Genomic DNA, 20071 nt, shown 5'->3' with positions numbered 1-20071 from the left:
TCCAAATAAGAGGGATCAAATGGTCGGAGGCTGTAGCCCAAAAATACCAGGATTTTTTCCATAGGGAAATCACTGCCTATCTACCTCAAATAACTACTGATTTACAAGATTCCAATTCAGTTTTGAAACTTTTTAACCTTCTTACAACAAACCTTACCACCTTTTTTACATCACCTCCTCAAAAGGCGAAAGTGGCGCATTGCAGTGCTGGGGCCCCTTGGTTTAACACCTCTTGCAAACAAGCAAGATCCCTTCTTCGCTCCATCTATAATGAATACAAAAACTCTAATGCCCAAGCTCTACCATCCTCCTATTTACAAGCCAAAAGAGCATACAAACAGACTTTAAAGCTGGCCAAACGCGAGTGGCATCAAAAGCGTTGGCGAGCCTTGATAGCGGCCTCTAGATCCCGCAGACCACAGGAATTTTGGGCTCTGATAAACATAAGAGGAAGGAAGTACCCACTGACGACTATCCCTGCGCCCACATGGGAAAAATTCTTGAGTAAATATTTTTCCTTGGCAGAGGAATCCAACTCATCCACGGAATTCCAAGCCGACCATCTACCTCTGTGGCCCTCTACCGACCCAGACCTGATAATGGACTTGATATTAGATCTGAAAACGGGCAAAGCCCCCGGGCCGGATCTAGTCCCTGCTGAGGCTATTGTTGCGCAACCGAGGTGGTGGGCTGAAATTCTGGCCAAAGTCTTTGACGCAATTAATTCTACGGGGCTTATCCCTAGGTCATGGAAGGAGGCCGTGATCGTGCCAGTCCATAAAAAGGGTCCCCCTGCTGACCCGGAGAACTATCGGAACATCAGCCTTTTGTCTATCATCGGGAAAATCTATGCAAAATTTTTGCTGTCTAAGCTGTCTCATTGGGCAAACGACTCAAATCTGATTGGCCATGAGCAAGCGGGCTTTAGGAACAATTACTCGACCTCTGACCATATGGTAATTATGTATCATCTTGCCAGAAAATATTCTGCCCCGAGGCGGGGGCGCCTATGTGCCGCTTTCATAGACCTAAAGGCCGCCTTCGACAGTATCCCAAGAAACTGTCTATGGAAGAAACTAGAGAGATGGGGCATAGATAGAAGACTGTTATGGCTTATAACCCAATTACACCACGGGTCGTCGGCTAGAGTGAGACTCACACCTGCGGGAAACCTATCCAACGAGGTCCCAATAAATAGAGGTGTGCGCCAAGGCTGCATTTTGGCCCCACTCCTCTTCAACCTGTTTATTAGCGATATGAAGCTCTTTCTGAATGAGTCTCAAGCCAACATTCATGCCCCCCGCCTAGCCGATTTCCGCTGCCCTTTGCTCCTATACGCCGATGATGCAGCGATCCTTTCCTACTCTAGAGTCGGTTTATGCAGAGCTCTAAAGATTTTTGCGGCTTATTGCAAACTCAACCATCTGACAATTAATCATGGGAAATCTAAAGTCCTGGTCTTTACCAGGTCTCGGAAAACTTACAGCTGGAAGTTAGATGGAGTCCAATTAGAACAGGTTTTCAAATTTAAATACCTGGGAGTCTTTTTTCACTACAACCTAAGCTGGAAGCCACAGATACAGTATTTACTAAACAAAGGGAAAACAATACTTTATGCTCTACTCCAATTTTTTGCGGCTGACGGAGCCTCCCACATCCCCTCTGCATTGAAGGTATACTACGCAAAAGTGGTTTCCACCCTCTGCTATGCTGCCCCGCTCTGGGCCCCTGGGTCCAATTTAACATCGCTGGAGACATTGCAGAATCAGTTTCTCCGTCGCCTCCTGAAACTCCCCATGTGTGTGAGCAACGCAGCCATACGTCTGGAGTTAAGGATTGCAACATTGGAGACTGTCATCTGGAAGCGAGTCTTTGGCTATTGGCTGTCCAGCTGGCATAGGCTTCCCGACCATTACCTTTTTCAGTGCCTCTGGCGGGACGAATTTGTTAATCCGTGGGTAGGAAAAATCCATGCCAAACTTCTGAGCATCGGAATCTCCCCAGCGGACTCCTTAAAGATGAACTTACGCTCAGCTAAAAGCCTCATTGAGCAAAGATTAGCAGACATTGAAAATCAACACAACCTTGCCAGAGGTGGGGGTGTCTGCTCCCCCAGGTATCACGGAATAACCCCACCACTTGACCTTCCATCATACATGTCATCTCTTTCATCAGTACCTCACCGACTTGCATTTATTCGTGCAAGGTTCAATGTCCTTCCATCGAACCTGCTGAGCCACAGATTTTCCAAGGGTTTGGTGTCTCCGCTATGCGTGTGTGATGGGAAAACTGTTGAATCTCTTCCACATATAATGTTCAACTGTCCCCTACATAGCATAGCCAGGACTAAATTCCTGGGCCCTGCTTTACTGCGCTTGGTTAGCAGGCCTGTTGAGTCACACGCCGCACTGCTTTTGCAGGATACAGATCCTTCTGTTACTCTGCAGGTGGCGAGATTCCTGAATGCGGTTATCTCACACGCAAAAACCACCAAAAAACAACAACAACATCAAAATCTAATCGGACAGTTATGATGAGAGTGCATGTCGGATCTCGTCTTCAGTTTTCCTTTTTCTGTGAACCGTCCCTTGGAGCTCTCCGGGCCACATCCTATTATTTGGCTCTGCCCAATGACCCACCCTTGCATCGCAGTGTTCACCTTCTGTTGCCAGATATTTCGGTTTTTAAGCCTTTGTGCTTTTTTATGTTTGTACATATTTTATGGGCTAATAGCCGTAAATAAATGAATGAATGAATGGCAGGACTCCCTTCCCCTCTCCGTGCTGCTTCCTGATGGGCCTTCTCTTCAGGATATATGAATTTTTGTTGTTGAGATGGGCTGCTTCACAGTTGGTTATTTCGCAGTAGGGTGGGGAGCAAAATGAAATTCTATTAAAATCATTACCGATAGAAGAAATTAGGACTGTTATTCTTAAAATTAGTTCCTGTAAAGCACTGGGGCCAGATGGTTTTCCTGTGGGTGGTACGATGCATATCTAGATTTCTTGCCCACTAAGCTTCTTTCTGTTTATGAAAATGCCTTTGAGGCAGGTGCCCTGTCAACTTCAGTGTCAATGTATGAAGCACATATTTCTCTGAAACCTGGCAGAGTGAATACTAATGGTGAAAATATAGACCAATCTCTTTAATTAATGTTGGTGTTAAAATGCTGGTAGCAATTCTGGCTAATATATTGATCAGTGATTTCAACAGTGTGTTTTATTCAGCAGAGAGCTGACCATCTAAGATGGGAAACCAATTTAGTGGCTATATGTAATCTTTGAATGGCTGCAGTTACTTCTTTGGGTGCTATAAAAGCATTTGACAAAGTATATTGGCAGTTTGTGTTTGTTACTTTGGAAAAGTTTGGATTTCCTCAAGAACTTATAAAATGGATTAGAATTTTATACCAACCTCCTAAATCTTAAGTAAGGACAAATGGAATTGTTTTTGATCGTTATTTGGAGACAGTGTTCTCCTCTGTCTCCAATGATATTTCCAACCCTACAATTCTGTGTTTCTGTTATGTATCAGTCCACATTTATCCAGTGTTGTAGAACATTGAGTTATCAAAAGTTGCTTACAGGATCATCTTCATCCCCCCAAAATAAAAACAAAACTTGTTCTGTAGAATATTAGCTATACTGTATTAAGTTGGCTTCTCTTGGCTGCAAAATTATTCTGCCCAGTAGATGTCAGGCTTTTCCATCTTACACTGTATAGTTTCAGGCATGAAAAACACACTCTTTCTCTCTTCCTTTGTAGACATTACAGCTAACCTTGGTTGTATCCTTCCTTCTCCACATGGCAGATGCGACACAGCTGTGATACCTTACATCTAGCTTTCACTTGCTTTCTCCTTTACTGACTGCTTCTTCGAGCTTTTCTATTATTATTTTATCTACAACAAACCTGTGAGGTCGTTAAGCTAAAAACAAGTTCTTTGCACAAGGCTACCCTGGGAGCCTCACGGCTGGGAATGAATTTGGCCTTACATTGTTTTTCACTGTCCTCATTCATTGCCCTCTTGGATTGCATACCACCCCTCACCCTCCACTGTCCTTGGCTTGAGAGCTTTGGGATATGAAAAAGTATTAGTTTCTTTCTTTCTTTTTTAACTTGGGGTTGCGTAACTGGCTGGGCTGGTGAGGCACTCTGTCTCGTCCTTAAACAAAGGGGCATGCCATTAAGAATGAAGCTTCTTGCAAATGGACATGTTCTGGGAAGTTCATATGAAGCTATTAAATTAGCCATGGTTAAAAAATCATGGTGGTTTGGTAGATGAGCATGTTGCAATAAAATTCTCATAACTTCAGTCTTGGTATCTTTTGATAAATATTCTGGATCATAACATAGCTTGCAAATGGAAAATAAAACTGAGGCCCTGAAATAAAAGTCAGTATTAAAATGCGTGTGTGTTAGTGGTACATGATTCAGAATGTGGAGGCCACTAGTAACGTACGTACATTATAATCAAATGTCAACAACTTTTTGCGCAGGAGGGAAAGGCTAGGCAGGAGAACAAATACTGTTCTGTTGGGCACCGGGCACCTGTGGGAAGCATCACTTGATCATTTCCCACATCCACTCTTTCCTGAGAGATGTTAGCAAACCTTGCAGCTTGAGTGAATTAGATTGGAATAATCACTTAAAATTTCTGGAGTTCAGAGTCTTTTTTCACTCAGTAACTTTTTACAGTGGAGAGGAATAGCAGTCATTTTGTTTGAAGAGAACAACAAAATGGCTCGGCATTTAGGGATGGAGTTAACTTACAAACAAACCATGACCCCGTGTGGTTTAAAACAACACATGCATTAGCTACTAACTCAGGAGAAGGAAATGTATTTGCTTTTCTCCAACAAGGGGAAGTCTAAAAGGAAGCATGTGCTAATAGCCACTGATTTAGTGTACTCTGCACACCTCCAGAAGGCATTGCCAGACTCTCTCTCTTGCCCAGTTGTCCTATCTGAGGGTAAAGGCTGGAGGGGAAGAAGGTGTAATTTCCAGCTGTCTTTGCTATTCTGGCCTCGCCTGTGTGAAGTGCCAGATGGTGGCTGGCAAAACCAAACTTCACTGAGCTAACTCTAATCGTTGTAATAGCAGGCTATGTGTTTGTAGCATACATTCTGAAATACTTCTATTTCTCAGCTTTGCTCTAAAAACGTTTACAAACAGTTATTGTACCCAGTGCACTGTTTTCTGTTGAGGCCAATTAACAGAGCTTTCTCAATGGAAGTACACAGTGTAAACAGCATACTATTTGCATTACACGGACGAATTCGTAGAACGACTCTCACAGGGCTAAATTATCAACATTTCCCCTCCTCTGCCTACATAATGCAAGGGAGGATTTATGGCAAATTTGCTTTCAGTTTCAGTGAACTGCTTGCTTGTGAACCAGAAATTGTGTTTTAAAATAAACGATTACCTGCTAACAAACCAACTTTATGCCATGAATTACACGAACCTGCTTTCTTTGTTTGCTAGCTTGCTGATTTATATCAACCTAACAGTTTGCTCCAGCTTGCTGAGACTCAAGCTCCATTTGTCCTCTGTTCAGCATGTAAAAATAAATTCCGAACCAAAGCAGCAAGTTCCTTGACTAGCAGAAGCACACATTTCAAGCAACATTAATCTGTACACTCAAAGTGTAATTAAATGTTGTTTGCAAAGAAGTGAAGACTAACCTGGATAATTAATTTAGCATTAGATCGCTTGTGATCAGGCCATTCCCTGTCACAAGGACCAGTCATTTTGTGTCTGGGGGTCTTACAGTAGGTAGGATTATTGTAGGTATTAATCTTCACAAGATTCTTTGAGCGTACACAAATTTGCTACAAGAACATTGACAATAAATGGGATTGATAATCTTGCCAAGTTAGGTTTTAAACTTGCAGTGCAGCCAGTGTTATGGTACGGTGACCTTTTCTGATGTACAAAATAGAAAAAATAATGCAAGGTGTGTGAGAATCCCTTTTCATGTTCGTTATTGCAATAGGGATAATATTTGAAGCTTTTTCTCATTAGAACATAATTTATAAATTGTGAGAGGCTAGTTTTAAATAATTGCTTTAATCAATATAATCTTAATTGTTCTATGTACAAACATACGAGCAACTCCTTATACAAAGAAACAAAATACCTACAGATTTTTTTAAAGGTTCATTCTGTCTCTCCCATTCTCTCGTGTCCATTTATATTGCAGATTCACTGTCAAATATTCTTGTTTTTATGGTCTGGAGGCCGTGTTGAACGAATTTGTCAGAACCCTTAGTTTCAGGGAATCTGTTATCGTATCTTCTAGTTGACCAGCTCTTCATTTTTATTGAATTTTGAATAGTCTCTGAAGTAAAATAATAAACTATGGGGTCAAAGCAACAGTTTGAAACTGCAATACATAGAGTGATTGGATACATAGTCCTGACAGCAGCAACTACTGAACAATTAATCCACGTTTGTGTTCTGATCAGGGAATAGAGTATTAGGGTAATGTTATATGGCACAAAACAGAAACAGAAAATCAGCAAATGAACAAAAATCATTTTAAGGACTTTTTTTTTGCTTAATTTATTCCGACTTAGTGTAACTGGCTTATTTAAAGTTCTTAAAACCATTGTGGAGCAAGTAACATTCAATATCAGTGGAATTAAAAACCCTACAATTTCAATGAAAATTATAATCCTTGAAAGATAGGTTTTCCAAATTTTTTCAGAAAAGTTTTCAAAGCATGTCCTTTGGGGGAGTCCTTCCATGCTGACATGAACATTGGTGGATTGGAAAAAGCTTGCAGGGATGCTTCCTCCTATCACAATTATCCAGACCGCAGCGCAGATGATCTTGGCATTTCTTCTTGTTCGAATAGCCTTAGATCGAAAGGGGTGGACGATGGCTAAAAAACGGTCAATACTTATGCTAGTCAAAAAGAAAATGCTTCCATACATGTTTATATAGAAGAGTGTGACCGAAATCCTGCAAAGTATGTCTCCAAATGGCCAGTCTTTGGATGCAAAGTAATAAATCCTGAAGGGCAAGGTGAAAACGAAAAGTAGGTCTGATATTGCTAAGTTAAGCATATAAGTGGTTGTTTCGTTTCGTACTTTCAATACGCAGGTGAAAATGTATATAGCAACGCAATTGGATATTAAGCCAAGAACAAATACCATACTGAACATGCATCCGTACAACGTATACTTGAAGGAGTCTTCAGCAGAACAGTTAGAGCTTAGCATTGTGATGCAATGAACTGCTAAAACTAGCTGCTGCTTCAGTCAAGCCGTACCTTGTATTTTGTTGTAGTCTCCGTGAAATCCTCAGATGGTGCGTAAAACCAGTCCTTGAGTGATTTCATATGGGTCCAGCTTGACTTTGAAACTTCACAGCTGAATTTCAGTATTAAACAGAGAAGATACCATTCTGCTGGTCACTGGCAAATAATTCTTTTCTTCCAAATGCCGTAGTAGTTCTGGATGACAGGGAGCATCTCCTCATCCACAATGAAGGTGTAATTAAGCTTAGCTTCTTCACATATTTCTGTAGAGGTTGATCCTTCCTGTGGTGCTGTAGAAAGTACTTCAGGTAAATCCGTTTCAAAGTTACGTTCCGAATTACGTGGGAACAGACTTCCTTGTGTTAGCATTACGCTGGCATTTTTCTTTCCTTCGCGCCGTTGAGTAAGTTCTAGCCCCACAGGGTAGAAAGCAAGCCAAAGAATAAAATTCCTAAGCAAGTATTTTCTTGCTGATCTTAAGCTCTCCCCGCAGCTGCCAATTAAATGGTGTCTTTGCTTGTTCAGAGAAGGCAAACTAAAGAGCCCGCAAGCCCAGACCCCACCCCTGCTTACTCAGCTTGCTAAAGTGACCTGGCAGGAAGAGGAGGCTGGGCTTCAGAAAGGAAGGGCTCAACTGCAAATTCTTTAGCAAAAGTGTTTTTTTTAACCTTCCATGCCAGAAATATATTCAAACTGAGAGCCATGCAAACTTGACTACCTGGCTCAGAGTGGCAGATCAAAACCTTATTAATACTTTAAAAAGTTAGGTGTGCCTTAGGAAGTATAATTAAGTAAGCAGTTTTTAGTTACATTTCATTTTTATTTCTATGGCTGTCTACCATTTTAATTCATCATTCTGTTGATTGATCTGTTATCAGGTTTAAATATAAGTGAATTTCCATTTTAAATGCTCAGTGCAGGTGTTGGGGCACATTGCAAGAAATGTAAGAACTTGCAAATTTGCTTAGAAGTCATCTTTAATGTTTTCTTTTTCCATTCTCTGTTATAGTAACTCAAAAATCAAAGTAGTCATTTTCTCTCTATTTTTAGATTACACTGAAATGCCATATCTTTTTTTACCTCTTGACAGTAAAGTGAATCACAGCGTTTCCTTTCAGAGGGCATCCAGAAAGCGCTGTATTCCTCTGAGGTGCCCAGCTGTTCCACATTCTTTCAGGCCCTTGCTACCAGAGAGGTCATTCATAAAATGAATCAGGCCAGCATAGGTAACCTTCCACAATCCAAAGTGCAAAGCAAGCATTAGAAGGTAGTTTAGAAAGCATCCACTTTTGAGAAGAGATCACTCTGAGGTTCTGGTCCTAAAGACAAGTTGTCAGTGCTTGATAGAACACAGTTACAAAGCTACATAAATGTATGTTACTACAATATGCAGTGGACCTTTAGAAAGCGTTTTCCCACTGTGAACTCACCCATCCCTTAAATACCTTTCTCACCCCTATGTATGTATGCATCACCTAAATTAATGGATGGTTTGACAAGTATAGAAATGCTCATAATAGATAAATATCTCTGCTGCTTTGCACCCTAATTTCAAGTATGATTTCTTGGGAAATGATTCCTGTTTCTGGGATATGTCAACTCTAAAAAGGGCATGTGTGGAAGGCTGGCTAAATTTAACCCTATATATGTTACTGTGATTTTAATATGCTGTGTTAATCTTCCAGTGAAATTAATCTTGGGTGACTCTAAAAACAGAATGCATTAGTGAAAATTGGTGATGATATTTGGATGGAATGTTTAATAAGACCAACTTCATTAGTATTATCCCTCCAATGTAATTTAGCAGCAATTGTTCTACAGACTTCAGCAAAGAGGTGGGACTGCAGAGCATCTCCATCGGTTAACCTAAGAGGCCAGCAACTTTTGGCTCTTCCACTCTTTGAATTTTTTCCATTCCAGCTGGTCAATACAATAATTCTGTAACTTAGAAGTAGTGCCTAAGTTTGCTTCCTTCCCCCTCCTTACCAATGCCTGTTTCTTTTGTGTCATAATTTATGGCGGGAACTGAATTTTCATTATTTATTTAGTAAATTTATGCCCCAATGTTCTCCCAAACGAGCCCAGGGTGGCAAACCACAAAATCGAGCTCTACAACAGCCTATTTAGAAACACCTAAAAGCAACCCCAAACCTTCACAGTTGCTAATTTCAAGGCTGTCAACCATCTAATGGCAAGGTGATAAAAAATGTTTTTAAATTTCTTCTAAAAATCTGTGCTAGACACACCTCACCAGGGAGGTCATTATGCACTACAGAGAAGGTCATGCCATGGGTCAGTCCAGCTGGACAACAACCAGAGGTGGCACCACCAAGAGGTGGCACCCCCTGCCAACCATGGAGCCCAAGATGGTTGGTTTTGGGGCAGTCCCTTTAAGTACTTGGTCCCAAACCATTTGGCTTTGTATTCTAGGACTGGCACCTTGAATTGGACTAGTGTGGAGCCTGGTGGCTGGTGGCTCCATCGGGCTGCCCCATTTATCAGCCTGGCAGCCACATTCTGCACTAGCTGTGTCTTCAGTGGCAGCCCCACCTGGAGCACATTGCAGTCTCAATGGGAGACCCCTAGACCATGAGCACCAGAGGTCAACCTGTCTTGGTCCAGGAGTGGCTAGAGCTGGCAAACCAGTCTGAGCTGGGCCTAAGCACTCCCAGCCACAGAAGACTCAAGTGACAAGTTGGAACCCTGAACTACTAATAGTAGCAAACTATTTTGAAAGAATTTTTTCAGCTGAAGAGGGGTGCAAAAAATTGTTTAAATTGTGTTCTTGGTCCTTCTAATCCTACTTCCATAACTCCTTGTTGGTGTGAAGAGAGTAAGAATGTCCTCAAAACACAGGACTTAGTGATGTACCTTTTTAAAAAAACAACAACAAACTTTGGGAGATTTTATTTTGTGAGGAGTTTGACTTGTATCTTAAGATAAATTTCTGAAGTAAGTGCCTTAAACTAAGTTCACAGAAAGACAGTTCATCTTTCCTTCTGTGAACTGCCTTAATGGTGTAATCTTTTGTGCCTACTCAGAAGGAAATGCCACAGAGTTCTGTGGGATTTATTGCCACGTAAATGTGCCTGTGATTGCAATCTTAAGACTATACCCGCTGACCTTTGAGTGAGCCCGCCCTTGACTTTTTTTATGGGTAGACATTCATAGACTGATTGCGCTGTCCACTTGTGCTGTGTGAGAGACAGACAAGAGCTTGCATTTCAGCATCAGAAAAATGTAAAGTATGCAAAATATAATGATCATTTATTCCTTTTTGTATTTTCTTCCTGAACCTAATTGGGAAGACTATTCCTGATGTTCTCAGCTGACATCCCGAGGCTTTTATTTTAGTAGGAATTGTTTGATTTAGAGGACAGAATAATATTCAGTCTTGTTTTTTGTGGCCAAACTACCTTGGGAACTGAACGTTTCTTTTAAAATTGTCAACAATTTGGCAATCTTACTTGCAAGCGTAGGCAGTGGTAACTTAAAGTGCATTGTTAGGATTCTTTTTGTCTTTTGAAAGGACTTCATGGGTTAGAAGAGTGAAGAAGAGAACTACTAATCTGTAGTTTCCTTATCTATTAACTCTGGCTATATTTACCTAACTGAGCTGAGGCTTACAGGTTGACTCAAGTGGAACTCTGAACTGGACTACTTTGCAGTCAAATGTTTTCCTGTAACAGAAGGTTTTGCAAAAATATCCCATAACTTAAACAATTTCTTTAAAATAAATCATGTTTAAAATAATGTGTAATTTGGCACCCTAAAGTGTCACTTAAAAGCTTTGAAAAGGAATTTAAGATAATGAAGTTTACACAAAAACCCCATCAAGGAATATTTTCTGTAGTTAGAAGTGCATAGAATGGGTGTACAAAGTCCTGTTTTATGGATGTGATAGTGGACTCTGCATTATTCCTCTAAAAGACTTTTCTACAAACTGCAAAAGGTCTCTGGTTCAGTCCCTTTTGTCTCTAGGTAGCTGAGAGGGTTTCTGTCTGCAACCCTTGGTGGAATTATTTACTTACTTCACTAAATACTTCAGCTTTATTAGTCGGAAGTACATCATATTTCAATGGAAGTTACTTCCAGGTAACAATAGAGGCTGGATGAAGAGGCAGCACTTTCACTGTTGAACCTCCCTGACTGCTACAGAAAGAGGCTGCGTTGCCCATTCCGAGTCACGAGGCAGGGTCTCGGTCTCGCCACCATGAAGTGAGCCTGGCTTGTGATTTCCTTTCAGAAGTTCCTGCTTCAAACACGAGGAACTTGAACAGTTCCTCGTTTAACAGGAAGCTAATGGTGCATTTTAAAATAGCTAAAACATTGAGCCCGGTTCTTTTCAGACACAGCATTCTTCTGTATTTGTCACATACTGGTTACCTACACCATTACAAAGAAATAAAGAATTGTTTGAAAATAGTTTTTAGTATTTACCTGTCTTGGTTCTTAACTGAAAGGTTGGAAGGGAGCAGCTTGAGAAAACTGGAATGCTTCCGGTAATTCTGTATTTCTGATGGGCAGCCAGACCGGTTAGAGTTTAGTGAAATCGCCAAGTTCTATCAGGTTCCAAGTTCATAAGGGTATTGTTCTAGCCAAAGGCCATGACAAACCTGTAGCAATAATACAGAACATACAGCCATAAAAGAAGCCAACATCCGTGATGAAAGAGAGAAGATACCTGAGACACAAACAAGATTAAATCTAGGTTGATTTCAGATCAACCCCCCCTAATCACCCAAACAACATACATCTATTTTATCTAAAGCGTTTTTCCTGATTTGTTTTGCAGCTCGTGCATAGACAGCTGCTCTGTGTATTACAAAGCTATTATTGTCACTCAAACTCAACCGTTGATGCTGAGGCGCACCTGCTTGCTTATGCAAATAATGATTTCAGAAAGCGATATAAGGGCGAGGATAAGGAGTGATTTCTTCCACCTGAGATTGCAATCTAAATACATGCCTACTATTGTAGTAGACTTTTTCTTTTCTAGTTATTTTCAGCTATTTAAAAACTCAAGAGAACTCCAGTACAGTAACTAATCAGATTCTTATGTTGCTGGCTTTTGTTTTAGGATTCACCATTATTTGAGCTTATAAAGCAGTCTAAGGAGCGAGGTGGGCAGACTGACCAATCTGACCCTCCCAACTGTTTCACTCAGCCTCTTCAGCATAACCACACTGCTGCAGACCTGTAAGTAAAATTATGGACAGAGTCCTATGAGAATATAAAGATACACACTTGGTCCATTGACTCTTTGCCTACTCTGACTGGAAGCAAGTCATCTACTCCATTTAAGTTCACAGACGTAGGCAGTGATCACATATGAGATAGCATCTCCATGGGGTCCCCACAGGGAGCACCTTTTCCCAACTGAGCTGGCCAACCTGCCACTACTGTTTGGAGATGGAGACCGTCTGACCAAGGGGTTCCACACATTGGCAACCTTGAGATTGCATTACTGCAGCGGTAGGGCATGTTGAATTTTTAAACTTTCAAAGTTCAAAATTGAGGGGTGCTAAAAAGTTGTAACATGACTTGAGAATTCAAAAGATATGTTGGTTAAATTAATATAATTTCGTTTTGCTCAGTAAGTAAAATGTGTGTAAAATTGCACAGAAATAATGAAAAATGACTACCAAGTGCTTGCAGTTACAGGTGAGATCTGGGGTACCATATTGTATTGTGAAAGAGCTTTAATACAATTTTATGGGGGGAGAGAGAGAGAGAGAGAGAGACCCTCACTCGTTCTGTTGGTGCCTGATTGGCCCAGGGAGTTGGTTCTGTGAGAGCCTCCCTTGAGCAGTGTCTCCAGGGCTTCCTCTGTCTTCAGGTTGCTTCAGTCCAGGGTGTCTGTCTAGTCCCAGTGCCCACCCACATGCCAAAGATTTCTTGGAGAAGCTACACTTCTTTCTCCACTAAGAGTACACAGATCCCCTACATGGCAAATACGCACAATACGCAACACTTTGACCATGGGTGTAGCCAGGATTGGGGGGCAGGCATTATTGGGGGGGGGGAGCAGAACTGAGTTATCTGTGACACAATCTGTCAGTCAGTTAGTTAATTATTTTTATTTATTTGCTTGACTTGGGGGGGCTGCCTCTGCGGCTATGACCATGTAGTCACTTTGTGAAACTGCTCTGCTTCTGTCCTTCAAGACACCTTTTCTGAGTGCTATGCCATTGGCACAAGGAGCGTCTGCATTCAGTGGGTTATCCATCAGTAAAGATCTGGTGAGAGCCAGTGTGGTGTAGTGGTTAAGAGCGGTGGTCTCGTAACCTGGGGAACCGGGTTCACGTCTCCGCTCCTCCGCATGCAGCTGCTGGGTGACCTTGGGCCAGTCACACTTCTTTGAAGTCTCTCAGCCCCACTCACCTCACAGAGTGTTTGTTGTGGGGGAGGAAGGGAAAGGAGAATGTTAGCCGCTTTGAGACTCCTTAAAGGGAGTGAAAGGCGGGATATCAAATCCAAACTCCTCCTCCTCCTCCTCCTCCTCCTCCTCCTCCTCCTCCTCCTCCTCCTCTTCTTCTTCTTCTTCTTCTTCTTCTTCTTCTTCTTCTTCTATGTACAGTCCACAGCGACTGTAACTCTAAGGATCTGCTTCAAGATAATAATAGTAATAATATATTCCTGTTTTCCACAGAGAACAGGAGTCAGTGCTGCCTTCTTGATGTCTCCATGCTCTCTCTCCTGAGCAGGCATGGGGCATCTGTAGAACTCTGTGCGCGCACACAAGCACACAATCATTTCACATTTTCATCCTCGCTCCGAGGCAAAGGCCTTGAAGGGGCTGCTTGGGAAGCTGTGGTGTGCCAGGCTCCTTATCTCGGGCCTCCTGTGGGGCTCACAGCACATTCCACAAAGCAGCAGCTGCAACTGCAGCCTTCATTACCAATACCGCTATTCAGGACATTTCCAGGGCAGCTCTCTGGGGCTCCAGTGCCCACATTTATGAGACACTACAGAGTGGATCTACATGCTTCAGTTGTGGTGGTCTTTGTTTTTCTGCCTCAGGGAGTGGTGTTTTGATTCCCACCCTATGTCCCTACAGGCCCTGGTACATTGCACAGTCGCATTTTGCTAGGAAAATGGAACACTGACCATGCACTCACCAAATGGTACTTACCATGCGGGGGGCCAACTTGAATAAAATTTTGGGAGACTCAGGGAAGCCCTGCATAACTGATCCCAAGCCATGGTGCATGCACACCATTTGAATAGTGATGCCCATCAACTTTGGGGGAGCCTATCCCCCTCAAATATTTTATGGGGGGGCTGAAGGGACCTTGGCCCCTAGGAGTTGGCTCCCAAGTTACTGTGAATGCAACTTCCCAGCAGAATAAGTGTGATAACCACCAGCAGACCCTGCATAGAAAGTGCTCCAAGCCGCATGCAGCAATCACTGAAGGATGGGGCATTCCTACCCTCCACAGAGTTACATTAGAGACCCTGTTTTCTGACTAGTTTTTCCATGCTATATTCTGCATATGTATTATTTCCACATGTTATCTGTGATCTTGGAGGAGCTTCCATCTATGTTTGGGCGTGACAGTAAGCCTGGGGAGAGGCAATGGAGGAAGTGATGAAGTTTAGCCACATGTTTCCTGCCTGGAGCAAGTGGGCGGATATAGTTAGCCCCAAGTGGGCTCACTCGCTTATTCTGTGAGAAATGTCCCATTCATGGTTAGCACCCAGTGTTCCATTCTTGTTGATTTTGTGTTGTTTCCATAGGTACCTGTCCCCAACAAAATCTCCCAAGAAAAAGGTGTCTTCCGCTTCAGTATATCCTCCTCCAGATGGTCAGCATGCATTGGCAAACCATCCTCAAAAACCTTATAAATCTACTTCTCTCTCACTGTTTTACAAAAAAGGTTGGTGTCGTGTGTGTGTGACACATTTTTATTTTCAGGCAGTGGGCAGAATCCACTGCAACAGGATTCCACCTTTCTCTCCCTCCCATGGCTGCCACCTTTGCACCCCAAAAAGCTGCTCCAGAAGGTCTTCCTTCCATGAGCTTGTAAAGGGCTGCAAGGGGAGAGCAAGGAAGCGGCAGGAGTAGAATTCTGTTCTGCTCACACAAGGGCAGCAGCAATGGCTGCCTCACTTGGATCATCTGTATTCCATTACAGACGTAATCAAGAGAATGCAGTCAGGAGCAGGGAGGGGAGGGAATGAGCTTCAGTCCTGAACATTTGAGGAAAATTGGCAATTCATAATAATGGAGAAATAAATACTGTTGCTTGCAAAGAACTGCATGCAGTGTTCTGCAGATCTTTTGGCTGCAGCAACTTGTGTTCCTCAAAGCTTCCTCCTGAGTGAAAGGATGTGGTAGGTGGGTAACTCCTATCAGTAAGCAGAAATTCTTTTTGTTTATGCAGTGGGCACTCATGATGCAAGCATATATATTTGGAAACTGCAGAACACTGATCCTTATCTCTCTTTTATTTCAGTTTAAAAATAGTCCCGATGGATATTTATCTTTTAGCATTCTTCTATCAAAAGAATGCTATTGTAGTGCAGTAAATTTTGAATCATCTTGTGGCTAGTGCAAACAGGACAGAACTCCTATAGCAGAATATTAATACATTAGAATAGATTTAAAGGTTAGCAAAGAAAGAAACTGAGCAAGAATCAAAGTTATTGTATGTTAAAATAACTTTATTATTCAGATTCATACAATATCTTAGGCTTCACTTGTCACCATTAACATCAGTAGCATAACAAACAGCAACAAGGAAAGACTCAGCACACTATTGGGGAGACTTTTTTATGTAAACAAAATCTAGTGGAAAATATCTTAAGATCTCTTGAGCAAAAACGTTCTACACAGTATCAGTTAATCAGAATTTGAAACTTGCATAAGAGGTTCTTCTTCACCGAACCTTATCAGCAAATCTCACCATTTATTAAAAACTGAGCAGCTTTCTTTTTCATTTAGAAAGAAATGGAATAAAGACTTCGTTCAAGATATAGACTGGATATCAATATTTAAACATATTCCAACAAATTTAATCCATGCCTATTAAAGGAAAAAGTTAATGCAGTATACCAAAGGCATTAAATCTGCATAAATTCAGTATGTTTTATACTTCTGATATTTGCTAATTATTATGTCCATTCACAAACATTTTTGCTCCTGAATGACGAAAACCCAGGAGTAAGTGTTCCGGTTTTCGAACGTTACTCGGAACACGAACGTCCAACACGGCTTCCGCTGTGCAGAAACCTAGCTGACAGGCAATTGGAAGCCATGCTTCTGAAGCCGAAGGCACTTCTGGAAGTTCCGAGGTACCACTGGGCTGGACTGATATTTGGCAAATTATATAATACCACCTTCCCTCTGTATCTGAAAGAGATCCTGCTGGGTAATTTAAAAGGAGAAATAGAATTAAATGATTTATAGCTAGCTCTTACATTATTTTCAGGGGCAAAAACATATTGCCAAATACTGGAAATTAGATTTAAACCTGCAAATATCAAATACCCGACTGGCTGGTTAATAGCTGGGAAACAACCATTTTAATTTATTACACACATGCATTTTAATACAGTAAATATAGTGGTGCCTCGCAAGACGAAAATAATCCGTTCCGCGAGTCTCTTCGTCTAGCGGTTTTTTCGTCTTGCGAAGCAACCCTATTAGCAGATTAGCGCTATTAGCGGCTATTAAAGGCTTAGCGGCTAAAAGGCTATTAGCGGCTTAGCGGCTTAGAAAAAGGGGGGGAGCGAAAAAAAATTGCAAGACTCGCAAGACATTTTCGTCTTGCGAAGCAAGCCCATAGGGAAATTCGTCTTGCGAAGCAGCTCAAAAACCGCAAAACCCTTTCGTCTAGCGGGTTTTTCGTCTTGCGAGGCATTCGTCTTGCGGGGCACCACTTAAACCCAAAGCTGCATAATTTCTTTAAAACAAGAGTAGATGCATCAAAAGCAGATCTGTTTTTCTGAGCAGTTCACTTCTGTACATACCACGCTCTGCTCAAAAGTGCAGAATGCAACAATGCATTTGAGAAATGCTGTAGTGTTGCCAAATAGGCTGTTGGCTGGAACTTGGTTCCATTTAAAATCACAATGCTTTGCTTTAAATTTCTGCAATGCTAAATATTCTGTGGCAAGCAGTGATTTGAAGATGATTCTCCCCTCTCCTCTCTAGTGCATTGGCTGGCTTATATGCGATTGAAAAACTTATGTTCGCGTCTTCTGTCTGATCACCCTGAACTTGAACATTTGATCTGGACACTCTTTCATCACACACTGCAAAATGAATATGAACTTATGAAAGACCGGCACTTAGACCAGGTAATGGGTCTGGCGGGTGTGAGCTGATTTCAGTCTTGTGTAAGCTTATGCTTCTTTCTTTTTTAAACTTCTCCATGGTTCAGAAACGTTGTGCGAAATTTGCGAAGTAAGTGTGTATTCTTGAGAAACCCAGTAGTGTTTCTCAATCTTCTCCACACAGAGACCCGACCACTTGCTTGTTCTTCCTCTTGCTTCAGACATAGCCAAAGAAACATTTATTATTTTTAACCTCCCTTGCAAGTCTGAGCTCATTCTGAGTTTTAGCCTGTCTGACCGTCACCCTGCAACTATTAGCTACTTGTGTATACGCCTCCTTAGTGATTTCCTCTTTCTTCCACTTCTTATACACGCCCTTCTTAAATCTTAGCTCATCTGCCAGCTCCTTTTGCAACCACACACTTCTGTTTCCTTGTGGTACTGAGTAATAGAGTAATAGAGATGGATGCATTTAGCATCTGGATGGCACCTCCTCTCCCCCAACAGCTTCGTGCAGTTGTTGAATAGCATTGGTGAGAAACAGAGCACTGTGGGACATCATGGAACATATGGACTACTTGAAGTATACACCAAACATCCTTGCTTCTGAAGAAATGGGAAACACATGACATAGAATATTGGGGGGGGACGGGACAAAGCGACAACATAGCAAAACTCTCTATAGTACTGTGATTAAATTGAAAAGAAAAATATCATTGGCACTGTCATTCCAGAAATATAAAGCAGAGCCCAGCTCTCAATAAATTTGTTTCCTCAATTATTACGTATTGCATTTATCTCACAGGTCAGGTTTATGATTAAGACAGGTTTGCCAGGTTTTGCATCTCTAAATGGCCTGGGAATTTGGGGCGTTTGAAGGATTGCCTTGTCCCACATGAACGTGTCTGAAATATAAGGTCAGCAGCAGAGGCCTTCCTTCAGATGTTTGCACTAGTGAACATTAGGTGGGTGGAGACCAGCTAGAAGACGCTGTCAATGATGGCCCCAGGCTTTATGAAACGTCTTTCCCAGACACATGCGGGAGGTACCAATACTGTTGTTGTTTCCGTGACAGGTTAAGAACTTTTGATCATCCCAAACATTTAGTGGTTGATTTGGTGCAGTTTTTCTAAAATTTTGTTGCATGTTAAAATTGATATCTCCCTCCCCCCCCCTTTTTTAACAATTGGCGTATTCAAGTGCTTGCTGGTTTTTGTGTTATAATTTTGTTTGTGTATTTTTTATTATTTGTATGGCTGCTTTTAATAGAAATCAACATAGGAATCTTAAATAAAATCAATTAAACTTTTAGGTAATTCCAAATAGTGTGTAGTTCCATTTGTTGAGTGGTTGCTTAGAGTTCATCTTTTATAACCTCTGTGAGGGAGCAAAATGGAAGTGAGGGGCTTCATTGATGTCCAGTTCTGACAGGCACTCTCTGTTTTTCCATAGATAATGATGTGCTCCATGTATGGCATCTGCAAGGTGAAGAACATTGATCTCAGGTTTAAAACTATTGTGACAGCATATAAGGAACTCACTAATGCAAATCAAGAGGTATGGGAAACCTTTCAGTATCAGTTTTCTATATAGCTATTTTAATTATGGCTGCTAGTTGGGTTTAACATTTCTTTGAAACATTATGGCATTGTGAAAATATGTTGCCATCCCATTTTGTCCTAGCAGAGATAGACATTTAAAACGAAAGAGAAAAAGAATTTTTTTCCGTTGTCGAAAACATTTGAATATCATGATAAGAAAATGGTAGCATTAAGAAAGATAAGGACACTCTGGTTGCTTAAAAAAATCTTCATTTTATATTGCTTTTAACTCTCTGTCATGTTTGGGAGGTGCTGGCTGCAAAAGTAAAACAGGATTCTTTAGCGCTGGAAAGGAATGCACTGCTTACTTAAAGAGAAACAAGTTTTCAAGACAGAGACTGTTAACGGGGAGAATAACAGAACCCAGTATAGCAAAGACACTGTTGAACACCCCACTGATTATTGATATCATGCAGCAATTATTAGATGAGCGACTGAAAGAGCTCAGAGCTGAGATGCATGGAATGGTGAAAGAAAGTAGATCAGAAAAAGAGCAGACCAAAAAATACACAGGGCCTTGGGGGGGGGGGGGAAATACTGATCAGGATCTACCTGAATATGAGAGTGGAATGATAAAGCAAGAGACAGCAGATGGTGAAATAGAGACCCAAACAGGTGTCTAGAGGAGTGAAACAGGTAAATGATGGAGTTGTGGAGCTGGAGAAAAGGAATGGAACCATTGATAAGAGACATTAAACATCTTGAGGGGACAGAGATAGAACTGAGAGGGAAAGGATCCTGTGTACAAGTGGAAGTGAATTCAGAGGAAGCTTCTGGCGATTCTTATGGGAAAAGAATGGAAGAAACGGAAATGGAAGGAACTTTTCTTTCTAAAATAGGATGGGAAATCATGGCCAGCAGGAAAAGGGATTGGAAGACAGGGAACGAATTAATGAATATACAACAAGTAAATAATTATGGG

At 41.5% G+C, this 20071-nt stretch overlaps 2 protein-coding genes and 1 long non-coding RNA gene across 5 annotated transcripts in view; 1 reads left to right on the top strand and 2 right to left on the bottom strand.

Moving 5' to 3' along the window:
* Window positions 1-20071, top strand: part of RB1 (RB transcriptional corepressor 1) — a 128610-nt gene that overhangs the window by 99695 nt on the left and 8844 nt on the right. For all 3 annotated transcript variants that reach the window (XM_081210632.1, XM_081210633.1, XM_081210634.1), the window contains 4 exons: window positions 12348-12466; window positions 15008-15147; window positions 17427-17572; window positions 19001-19105. In XM_081210632.1, the coding sequence (XP_081066758.1) occupies window positions 12348-12466; window positions 15008-15147; window positions 17427-17572; window positions 19001-19105 (510 nt within the window). The remainder of the gene's footprint in view (window positions 1-12347; window positions 12467-15007; window positions 15148-17426; window positions 17573-19000; window positions 19106-20071) is intronic.
* LPAR6 (lysophosphatidic acid receptor 6) lies at window positions 6054-7989 on the bottom strand. The gene has a single exon (XM_081182937.1). The coding sequence runs from the start codon at window positions 7227-7229 to the stop codon at window positions 6195-6197; it is 1035 nt and encodes a 344-aa protein (XP_081039063.1). The 5' UTR covers window positions 7230-7989; the 3' UTR covers window positions 6054-6194.
* Window positions 15914-17418, bottom strand: LOC308582051. The gene is made up of 2 exons (XR_014005465.1): window positions 17159-17418; window positions 15914-16842 (listed from the first exon to the last, which is right to left on the bottom strand). It is a non-coding gene; the product is annotated as an uncharacterized lncRNA (long non-coding RNA).

The sequence above is a fragment of the Podarcis bocagei genome (assembly GCF_964188305.1).
Source record: "Podarcis bocagei genome assembly, chromosome: 1".
NCBI classification, from domain to species: Eukaryota; Metazoa; Chordata; class Lepidosauria; order Squamata; family Lacertidae; genus Podarcis; species Podarcis bocagei.
This window is presented reverse-complemented; position numbering and strand designations above follow the sequence as displayed.

Coding starts and splice junctions, on each gene's coding strand:
- LPAR6 (XM_081182937.1), bottom strand. CDS start 7,229: ATGCTAAGCTCTAACTGTTCTGCTGAAGACTCCTTCAAGTATACGTTG.